This window comes from Triticum aestivum, chromosome 2D, assembly GCF_018294505.1.
Source record: "Triticum aestivum cultivar Chinese Spring chromosome 2D, IWGSC CS RefSeq v2.1, whole genome shotgun sequence".
NCBI lineage: Eukaryota > Viridiplantae > Streptophyta > Magnoliopsida > Poales > Poaceae > Triticum > Triticum aestivum.
The window spans coordinates 104,668,148-104,679,299 of NC_057799.1; the positions used below are offsets into that span (position 1 = coordinate 104,668,148).

At 46.9% G+C, this 11,152-nt stretch overlaps 1 protein-coding gene across 2 annotated transcripts; it reads right to left on the minus strand.

Moving 5' to 3' along the window:
* Positions 1-776: 776 nt before the first annotated feature.
* Positions 777-4,028, minus strand: LOC123051955 (ras-related protein RABA5a). Of its 2 annotated transcripts, none has more exons than XM_044474969.1 (4): positions 3,679-4,028; positions 1,865-2,265; positions 1,159-1,522; positions 777-1,078 (listed from the first exon to the last, which is right to left on the minus strand). In XM_044474969.1, the coding sequence occupies exons 2-3, from the start codon at positions 2,202-2,204 to the stop codon at positions 1,191-1,193; spliced, it is 672 nt and encodes a 223-aa protein (XP_044330904.1). In that variant the 5' UTR covers positions 2,205-2,265; positions 3,679-4,028; the 3' UTR covers positions 777-1,078; positions 1,159-1,190. The 2 variants fall into 2 exon arrangements, with proteins under 2 accessions (XP_044330904.1, XP_044330903.1); XM_044474968.1 differs by having other exon boundaries at positions 1,186-1,522; positions 3,679-4,025.
* Positions 4,029-11,152: the final 7,124 nt, after the last annotated feature.

Sequence of the window (11,152 nt, forward strand, 5' to 3'; positions counted from 1 at the left end):
AATCAAATCACAGAATGAACTGTCCGTGAAACTATTTCACGCGGTTGACCCGTGGCGCCTAGCTCTCATGCGCTGCACACTGACTTAGTAATTTTCTGATCACACGGGTGCGACGCTGGCCGTGTAGCGCCTATCTGTGAGGCGTTGCACAGTGTAGTGTGGCGCCTTCGTGTCGGGCGTCACACAAAAAGGTCAGCCGCGTGAAATAGTTTCACGGATAGTTCATTCTGTGATTTGATTTCGTCTATAGGTCAAATTTGTCAAATTTGTCGTCACTTTTTACCGAGCGGCAATCATTCTGTTAAGGTTCATGTTCTGCACTTGGATGACATCCAATAATATGTCATCATCATCTGGTGAAGATGAGATACTGTTCCGGGGACACATCTGGTGCCATGAGATTTTCTCTGCTTGCTTTATAATGTGTCGGTACTGCTGCTTTATCATCCATCGCATGAGTTTTGGATGGTCCAAAATCACACAAGTCACCGGCTCCATCTTCAGAAATTGTGGAGCTCTGGCTTTCAGATCTACACAGATTTAGGAGTTCTTCAACAGTGATGCGCAGGTAACGGCAATTGTTGTTACCCAAGTACTGAATGTACGAAAAACAAAACAAAATTATTTCCTGCCATTTCAGTGCTAGTACGTGCGCATGTCCGCAATCCGATCGGTAAAAATCCGAGCTGAATTTCGCCGAGTTTACAACCTTGGACCGAAGTTTACCATATGAGGGCAAGCAGGCGTTGCCTAGGAACAGTTAAAAGTGTGGTGTCTAGTGCTCGAATGATGATGTGGAATGAATTGACACAGCAGCCAGTCGGTGACATAGTTTTCCTCTTTACACAATCACGTATATCATCATTACCCCAGAAGGACCAATGGAACTATACACTGAGATTTCCTCCAATGGAAAAGCACACCTTTCATACAACCAACCAACCCTCGGCCAACTTTTACCTTTTGATTTGAAGAAGGCGAGCACAACTTTTTCACTAACCGGATCCGCATCATTACATCCTACGGCACGCAACAGGGACCCTCTCGTAGCCATCAGGTCCAGGAACCTGAACGCCACCTAAATATTCATCACACAAGTTTAGCAATGTCAGGCGTAACGACGACAAATGTCAAGCATAACGATGTGTTTCTTCATACCAGGAGAAAAATGGAGGGAGGTCTTACATGCTCTACGACGAACAGCACCACCTCCCGCTGCTGTTTGTGTCACGGGGGGCTTCGCTCTGCAGCACCACGGCTTTCCCGTTGCTTAGCGACTGCAGCTCGCTTTTCTTCTGCTCTTGAGATTGGAACACCTTCCTGCTTAGTATGCTGTAGATCTCCTTGACTACGGTTTGGAAAGCTGCTGTGACGTTCGACGAGTCCAGCGCTGAGGTTTCCATGAAGAAGAGGCCTTGCGCCTCGGCCAGGGCTTTGCCTTCCGCAGTGCTCACCTCCCGCGCATGCTTGAGATCAGTCTTGTTGCCAATCAGAATTGTGACGACGTTCATGTCGGAATGAGCTGTTTGGAGGTTAAAAGGAATCAAACAAAGATGATAAGGCTAACAAGAAATCAAACCAAAGTGAAACCAATCTAAGTTGCTAGGGGTATGCAACGGTAAGACAACCAACCAACTCAAGACATGTAACAGGCATCAGCTGCACTGCTGCAGTCTTAAGTTTTGACCTGCTCTAACTAGGTTTAGTTTCGATGCAGTTCTCTTCTCTTTTCTTTTCTTTTGCTTTTGTTTTCAGTTTGGCCCTTGCCTTTTGTGCTTTGCGCCTTCTTGGCGACTGGAGTACACAATGACAAGCATTGTGGTACTTGTTCGAAAGAAAAATCAAGCAAAGTGTTTGTTCTTACCGTGCAGTTCATTAAGCCATCGGCCAACACTGTCAAATGTCTGGCGCCTCGTAATATCATAAACCAGTAGAGCTCCAACGGCTCCTCTGTAGTAGGCAGATGTGACTGCTCTGAAACGTTCTTGTCCTGCTGTGTCCCATATCTGAGCTTTAATTTCCTTCCCATCAATCACCAATTTCTGGGTCTGGAATTCTACTCCTATTGTGGATTTCGAATTTGGAAAGAACTCATTCCTAGCAAATCTGGCTAGCAAATTTGATTTGCCAACAGAAGAGTCACCAAGCAGAACAATTTTGAATAGATAATCCTGGCTTTGCTGCTCATCTCCACCATAAGCCATTCTGCAACAACACTATACAGAAGCAACGACCTTTTTTGAGCTTCACAAGATTACAGTAACCCTGTCAAGTTTCCACAGGTATATACTCAGTTAACTCCATAGTAAGATGGGTAGATAATCAACGCAAAAGAGTTAAGTCACAATAAAGGATGGAAAAATATTAATAATGTTATGTAACGACTGAAATTCATTGATAAAAGGAAATAGTTCTGCAACTGCGTATACATGATAAGAAATTGCTTTGCTAAGTCACAATAAAGGACGAAAAAATACTATAATGTTACATAACAACTAAAATTCATTGATATAACAAATAGTTCTACACCTGATTATATATGATAAGAAACTCCCCGCAAAAAAAAAAAAACTTGATAAGAAACTGCTTTCCTGTTCAGCTTCCTATGCAGAATGACTTGAATAAGTTAAAAACAAAACAATTGTCGATCACTGTGCAAGCCTAAGTATCATTGCTAAGCCACTGCTTCTATAGAGTTTATATCTTGCACATCATTTCACTATGCAGAATGACCATTTTCTTTCTTTTTCCCTAGTTCACATTCGCTCTCCCTTTCACATGCAAAGCCACACATACTGACCATTATCTCTCTTATTTCCAAGATATAAACACAAAGGATGCCATAGGCATATCCCTCCACTGTTTAATTAATCAAATGACCACATAAATCCCCATACTTGATCAACATGCGCTTTACAGAACATAGATTAACTACAAACAAAACTGGTCCCAGAGAGACAAAACTTGTACCCAAAGCAACAGCCAATGATTTAGTATAGAGTTCCCCAGGCGTGACTTGGTTTGCTTTGAGAAAAAACTTCCCATTAACAAAAGGCATTTTAGTTCTACTGTGCCAGGATTTCATTTCTATTTCATTTGTAGTTTGTTCATGCCATCGTACTTTGGAACATTTTTCCCTGCCAATAGTTGCCTTGACACCAGGGGTAACAGAAAGCGTTGGGATAAGTCAATTTCCGGTACTAGTAGCGTCAAAGCTGGGCATTGCACTGTTTCTGTTTTTTGAAGGTTCCGAGGAGCAGAAAGCACGCCACTATTATTAGGCAAAACCAACGGGCCTGAGGCTTGACAAAACAAACAAACAGGGACGCTGTGAGATCAGCTCATCAGACATCAGCCGAAATGGCGTGGCGAGCAGCTGGATGGGCTGGCAAACAAATTCCAAAAGGATGATCCGTGACGACGTCGTGCTACAACCACCAGGGCTTTCACCATATGACAAAATATGCGCATAAGACGGAACGGATCAGCAATGGTGTCCTCCCCCCGCCGCGCTCTCCCAATTTGTGGGCAGAGGCTGCCGCGAAGCAGGGGCGGGCGGGTGGATCTAGACGGCGTGGCGGGGGCGAACCGGCGCACCCGGCCTAGCGGGAGGGGCCTGCTGATTTCAGAAGGAGGAGAAGGGATGCTGCTGGACGAAGACAACCTAGCTGCTCGTACCTCGAGGGGAGAGCGGGGACCCAATGGCGGGCGACGGGGCGGAGCAGGACGTCCCGGAGGGGCCGGGCGGGGACGGAGGGGAACGGCGATGGCGGCGGCGTCCCCGAGGCGGCGGCGGCGGCGACGCCGAGGCACGGCACGGCGGCAGGTGTGGGTAGTAGATCCGCGGGAGTTTGGAAGGGAGGAAGGTGAGGAGGACTCGGGAGCGAGGGGGGAGGGGACGGGAGAGGGAGGAAAAAGAAGCGCCCCCGGGCTGATTTGCAGCTGGCCGTAAATTAATTCGCCGACAGTGCGTTTTTGTGGCCGTCTGATTCGGCGCATCACGGGGCACGCGCGTGGACGGCGGTGGACTCACCGGAGAGGAGGGGAAATTTTATAGAGGGAGCCGGAGGGGCAGGGTGCCGTGGAGATCGTTTTCACCGTGGATGGATGGATGGAGAACAGTGCTTTCGACTCAAAATAACTTTTCTTTTTCATTTCATTATCCCTTCGTTCCTTTATATAAGGTGCATTTGTTTTTTTCAAAAGTCAAACAAAACCGAGTTCTTAGAAAAAGTATATCGATACTCGCAATATGAAATTTATATCATTTGATCCATCATGAAAAGTAGTTTCATATTTTATCTATTAGGTATTGCAGATGTTTTTTATTTTATTCTATAATCTTGGTCAAACTTTCAAATGGTTGACATGCACGGAAATCAATACTCCTTATATTCTGGAACGGATGGAGATTTTATTAACGGTGGAAGATTTTATTAACTTGGCCTCTACACCCAAGTAACTTTTTTTTGCAAAAGCACCCAAGTAACCTTTTTTAATTGTTATTTATGTGTAAAAATATTATGCTTCAAACACACACAAAAAATCAAATCGGCCGTGTTTTTCTGGTTGACATGGTGACGACCAAGCTTAAACTGGTTGACTAACTTAGATCATGAAAGCTTAAAATGAAAAGGTGTGGCTTTATGTATAACACGGAGCGGAAAACCATTTCCAGGTAAATGGACATGACATAGAATAAAACATGCAAGCCTATATGTTGGATCAGATATTACGATATTTCTGTTGTGCACTTTTTGCAACGATTCAGAGCTAGAACAAACAAAACAAGAGATTCTCATGGTCGACTTCACCGACAATCTTCGCTGGAGATCTAGTTACTAACTCCAGTGTGTCAAAGTAATGGAATCGCGCTCCTTGCATGTCGACATAAAAAGGTCCGCCAACAATCCTATATCTACCTCTTTTTTTAGCAAAGCACGGTAACTTTATGTCTACTTGATGTACAACTTTTACTTGTTAGACTGTCACTAAGGATATCGTTGTTATGTTTCTCGAGACCATCTCAACCCAACCTTCCGCTATGGAAGCTTTTACCATGTAGTAGGGGGGCAGTCCTCGCTCCTCGTAGTTTTGTGTACGAGCTCATTGTTGTTTGACATATCTATGTCATTTCACATTTGTCGTTATTCTTCTCTGGTGTGTTTGTTTCGAGTTCCTGAAATTTGTTTTAAATAAAAATCTAAGGTAACAATTAACATGATGTATGTCGTGATTTGGTTTATCCGCACTGTTATAAAATATAAACACCACATGTGTGTGATCCACCCGCACCGTTGTAAAATAAACACTGCACATCACAACCTTCTTTAATAACTTCCATTCCATCGACGTGACTGGTATTTTGGGCAGCGGGACAACATCAATTGAAAGTATCGGTAGCTCACCTGGGAGAGGATTTGTGGCACGCAGGTGCGGGGGCACCGAGTACCTCGCGCGTGCTTTTTTTTGGGCTTTCAATCTTCAAACTTTCATAACTTTTAAATAAAAGGTTCGAATTAAGTTATGTTTTCATATTCGTGTTCCTCGTGACAAGGGCTTTCAAATAAGACTCATTTTGAATACATTTCTTAAAACTTAGTACAAAATTATAAGCTTTGACGATTAAAGCTTAAGATTTACTGTAGCCTCGTGCGGGACTCAACTAGTTCATGAATCACCAGGCAATCAAGCGGCCGAGCAAAGGCTTGGTAAATGCGTGCCCCTCCGAATCTCCGTGGCTCACTTGGACGTTCCGTCGGGTTGGGAAGCAAGTGGAGCATTCCCACTTTGGTCCTGCGTCGTTGAGATTTAAGAGCTCGTCCTGTTGGTTGGTTTGTTGCGGCCCGGCAAACGGCCAGCAGCGCGGTACGACGGCCGTGCAAAAGCGTTTGCACCAACAAATGATGGACCATAAAACACCCTCACCCCGTCACCCGTTGTCTGTCCCAAGCTGAACAGCGACGTCGTGCTAGCGCCTAGTGGTGAGCGGACGGACACCTAGCGCATATGCACGTAGGAGCAAAAGGGAATATCCCTTGCAGCAGGAGTAAATTACAGCCTCCGTTGCAGTAGTGTTTATGACAGGCCAGCTGCATCCATGTACAAAATCATTGGACCTCATGCCTCATTCATATGGCACGTAACTACGCAGGAATCTTTGAAACGGAACGGACTAGCCTAGTCGAAGCAACACTGCTACGCCAGTACTAGTACGTAAAAAAAAAAACATCACTGTCTGTGTAGAGGAGCATTTCATGAGATGAGTCGATTATTACTGCCGTGCCGGTGCCGGTGACAATTCCCCGACCTGGCTGGCGGCCGCCGGAGGGAGCAAGCAAAGCGATCGGACGCGAGGATACAGATCGACCACAAGAGAACGCAAAGGCAGGCGGGCGCGGCCGTACGTACGTACGCAGGAAGCAAAGTACCTAGGATTGGTTCCTGTCCGACTCACTGCAGCGCTTCGACTAGGACAGCACAGCACGGTACACATGCATGGCCCACCTCCACCTCCACCCAGCCCCGTCAATTCCTTCCTTCCCATGCCCGTTTTCTCCCTCCCTCTTTCCCCCTTTTCTTTCTGGCTTTCGAACAAGATCTTCATGCACCCAAAACACCATCGATCTGCAGAGGAAACGAATTTCGGCAGCTGGTTTTGCTGTCTCTTTGCGTAGCCTTTCTTCGTCGTCTCACCTCTCTCTCACGGAACGAATTTCAGTATCTTTCTCCCCGGACCGGAACGTGGCTGTCACTCTGGCCCGTTTTTCCTAGTCGGGAATCGACATACGGACTGAACTGAAAAAAAAGGAAAAGGTTGAAACAAAATACACGAGGTCCACTGGTTTCTCTTCTGAAATCAACCCCAGGGGCGGCTTGTAAAATGCTTCTTTTGACGGCTCTGCGTTTACATCTACGGTTGCTTGTGGTGGCTAGCTGTGCTTGCCTACGCTGCTGCGCACATGGACTGCACAGTGGGCTGCTGGATCGTGGGCGTGCCCGTGGTTGTAGCAGCAGCCCGGCCGGAGTAGACGGAAGCGGCAAGGCACAGTGCGGTGCGGGGCTCTGGGCGCTCTGGGCTGGAGTGTGCAGCATGCAACCTCCCACGTGTTGCGTCCGTCCGCGTCAGTCACTGACACCTCCTGCCTCCCCCTGCCGGCCTGCCCCGATTGCCGCTGCACACCGGCCGGCTGCGCTGCTCAGATCCATCCATCAGTATCATAGTACTAGGACGCAGGGTCGTGCCATCCTGTCACGCACCGGGCCCACGTCAGTGTGTTCTTTTCCCCTCTGCTTTCCTTCGTCCTCGCGGCAGCCGTGCACGGGCCGATGCAGCCCGTTTCCCTCTTTTCCATCCGCTGCTCATGCTGCTGCACGTCTGCTCTGGCGGGGCGACGATCGACGGTGATGCCCCGACCAGACCGGAAGACATGTACCCGCCGGAGCGGAGCCCTTCGGCAATCCGCCGTTGGCTACAGGCCACGGCAATCGTGACGATTCGCGGTCGCGGAATGGAGATTTGGCGGCAACGGTTTGGACGTTTGGCTGGCCACATAGGTGCACACTATTAAGAGCATCTACGGCTAGGGCACCCCTAAACCCATCTTAAACACCAGGGCGGAGCGGTCCGGTCAGTGATTAATCATAAAAGACGATTCAAACGGACGCCTCAAAACGGGACTCAAACGCTTGGATTAACGAACACCCCTCATATTCAATTCAAATATGAGACGGATATGGGAGGACCGGGCGCGCCCGCCAAGTTGGACTAACAACCCGGTCTTAACGAAAACGCCCGGAAACCCAATAGTCCGATGGGCGTCTCCTCCGCCGGGGGGGTGCGCTGCATGGCGTTGCTCCGGCTCGCCGCCCTCGGCCAAAGTCTGGCTATTTAAGACGGCCGGCGTCCCCAACCCTAGTCACGACTTCTTCCACACTTTCCGAACCATCAGCCCAAGCACATTTCTCTCTGTCCCCACCTCTCTCTTCCCTCGCCGTGCGTCATGCCCTGGCAAAAGAAGACGGCCTATGCAATGCTCACGCCGGAGCGCCGCTTTCAGTTTCAGATCGAGCAGGAGATCCGGGTGAAGCGCGCCGCTCGCATCGCAGCCAGCCTACCTCCAGACTCGCAAGAGCCGGAGGAGGAGGAGACGGAGAAGAAGGAGAAGAGGAGCAACATACGATTTTGATGGAGGTGGCAGATCTGGAGGAGAACGCGGCGGAGCATCCGGAGGAGGAGCTCGCTCTGGCTCTAGGCTTCAACATGGAGGGCGTGGAGGCGGAGTTCGCGCTCGCCCAAGCGGCCGAGAGCGCGAAGCAACAGGCCATCCTGGGGTCCATCCAGGATGAGGTCTATGTGGAGGCCAACCGACAGTTCATCCGGCATGAACGGGCGGCGACCGACGCGCTTTTCGACGAACTCGACACGGAGATGGAGGCGGAGGCCGACACGAAGCAACTGAAGGAGCCGGAGTTGCGGCTGCCGCCCATGTACCAAGAGCCGAGCACGGAGATGGTGGACATCTCCAATGAGGATTAGAGTAGTATGGGTTGATCTACATAGGATTTTCTCGTTTGCATGCTTTGTATGGATTTAAGGTTTCAGATATGAGGTATCCGAATGCAGAGGAGTAATTTGAGGTATGACCGGTCACTACCCGCGCATGTGTCTGGGCGCGTCCGCGAGCGTTTGAGGGGTTGAATTTGTCAAGTCCGGTTGTAGACACTCTTACCTTGCTAAAGGCGTGGTCTATTTTATTGTTGTATTAATCTTCATTGGCTGGTCTTGGCAGTGAGGATGATAAAACTTTTCCAGGTCATTTTTCTGCCTGAGACGGCGACGGTGATGCAATGGTGTTTTCCCTTCTCGAAGGTGTTGCTGTGAAAGAAGATGATTAGTTGTATGCGTTAGTTTCATACTTGTTTCATTCTGTACTATATTTAATAATTAATAAAAATAGTTGGGTGCATCGCAATAATTCAAAGGCCGAAAGTTTTATCTTTCTGATTGAAAAACTGTTTGTTTGGATGGTTCTGTTTGAAGTTTAATGAGTAGCCATGGCATTTATTTGTAGGTGGTGGTGGGTTTCCCACTTACGCTAGCCCTCACAAACTCTTTGATTCCTCGAGAATATATACTGTATGACGAAGAATCTCAACTGATCTCATATAAAAGCATTGTACTTTTCTAATAACATCCTCATGATTTTTTCTGTTCATCAATATGTATATATTTTTTCTTGTTCTTGGTAATATAGAAAGAACATCAGAAGCATGTTTGTCGTGTCATCTGTGTTAGTGAACATATCTTAAATGAATACATATTTCTTCTAAATACAAGAATATTAGTGCAAATTTGAATTGTACTTAAACATAGAAGAAAAATATTCTTGTACAAAATACAAAAATATTTTCTTTTATGTTTGAGTACAATTCAAATTGGATTATTAGTCATAACCTTTGAAACCATTGCCACTGGCACACTCCCGGTTGCAACGATTGTTTTTTCGTCTTTTCTCTTCTTTGGGTTTCTGGATTTCGGCAGTTTTCCTCCTCGGTTTTCTTAAGGTTTTTATTCAGTATTCTTCTTGGGTTTTTCTTTCTTTCAAAAGTTTTCCAGGATTGTTTACAAATTGTTCATAAAAAATAAGAAAATATTCATGAAATTTGAAAAAGTAATCACGAAATTGGGAAATTATCTAGTTTTCTAAAATGTTCAAATTTTTCAAAAAAATATATTCTTTAACAAAACAAAAGCCGACAAAAATGGAAGAATTTGCTAATTTCTAGAATACCCACTAGAAAGAGTAATTGTAACGCTAGAAAGGACACACCAATGGGCAACATAACTGGGCCGACCCATGTGCAATCGCTCTATACGTCTGCTCGACAAGAGGACTTTCTAGCGTGGTCGTAGTTGAGGAGCGCTCCCCGCAACAATTAGTCGCGGAGCGCTCGTGAGACTTTTCCGGGGCGCTCCACGCGCGACACTTGGCGGGCGCACGGCGTCTCCCGTGATTTCCGGTTTCCGCTTTTTCTTTGTGGTTTTTCCTTTTTTCACTTTAGTCCTTGTACTTTTAATGTTTTGTAATACCTTTTGATCTGCTTTGAGATCTGGTTCTCTCTGGTGTGGGCGAACCGTCGTCGCGCACTGTTCTTTCTTTGCCGTCGTCTCCGCCCGTCGCGGTCGCCGTTCTTGTCGCGTGGTTACGGCGGACCCCGTCCCGGCCGCCGCCCTTGTTGCCTGCTCTTACGGCGGTCCTTCTTTAGCGTCGACCGCGCTTCCCCGTTCGCGATATCGTCGTTCCCTACCGGTTGCCTTCGTGGGTTCCCTGTTTCCCTTTCTCGTTTCTCTTTTTGTTCCCATTATATTTCCGGGATATGGAGATTTATGGGGTAGTTACGGGTGGGGACTACCAACACTATCAGATGTCAAGTTTCAACTGGGTTTTGTGGTATTAGTTCTTGATAACCGTTGTGTTCCTTGCAGTTATGGCTTGTCCTTCTTGCCGTATGCCTGGTGGCCCGTGTTCTTCTGTTGATTCTTCTGTAGATGGGTTCAGTGTGGTCCTGGATCGGCGTTGTTGGAGGCGTGTTGTAAGAATATCAGTTTATAATTGTTCAATTTTTGGCACACACGCTTATGTTTTTTGGTGCTGCCCATGCTATTTAGATTTTGATTTTGATCCTTGTTTTGATTTGTTGTACAGTATGTTCCGTGCAGTGTTAGAGCTCATCTTGTTCGTTACATCGAGGAGTGTAGGGCTTTAGCCATAAGGAGGGGCGACGAAGGTACTGATCTTGCTTTTCAGTGCAATGAGGGTTATTTGTATGGTGTTCTGTTTAGTCATGGTCGGGTGAGGAGCAAATTCCATGGTCCTTCCTGGGAACGATTGGTCAGTGATTATGGTGTTCGTCCTCGTGATATAATGACCATTAGGCTTGAACATTATGGAACGTGGATTGGTATTGATTTTTATCGTGTTGGTCGTGGAGATGCGTTGTCTCCTTTACCGTCTGTTCGTAAGGTTTATTTTTAAGTAAGTTTTTAGCTTGTTTTATTGTACATGATGATTTTTCTGTTCCCTTGAGCCTGTGTAATTATATTTTGTAGCTCTTGATGGTTTGAGCGATTCCGAGATGGAACTTGTTG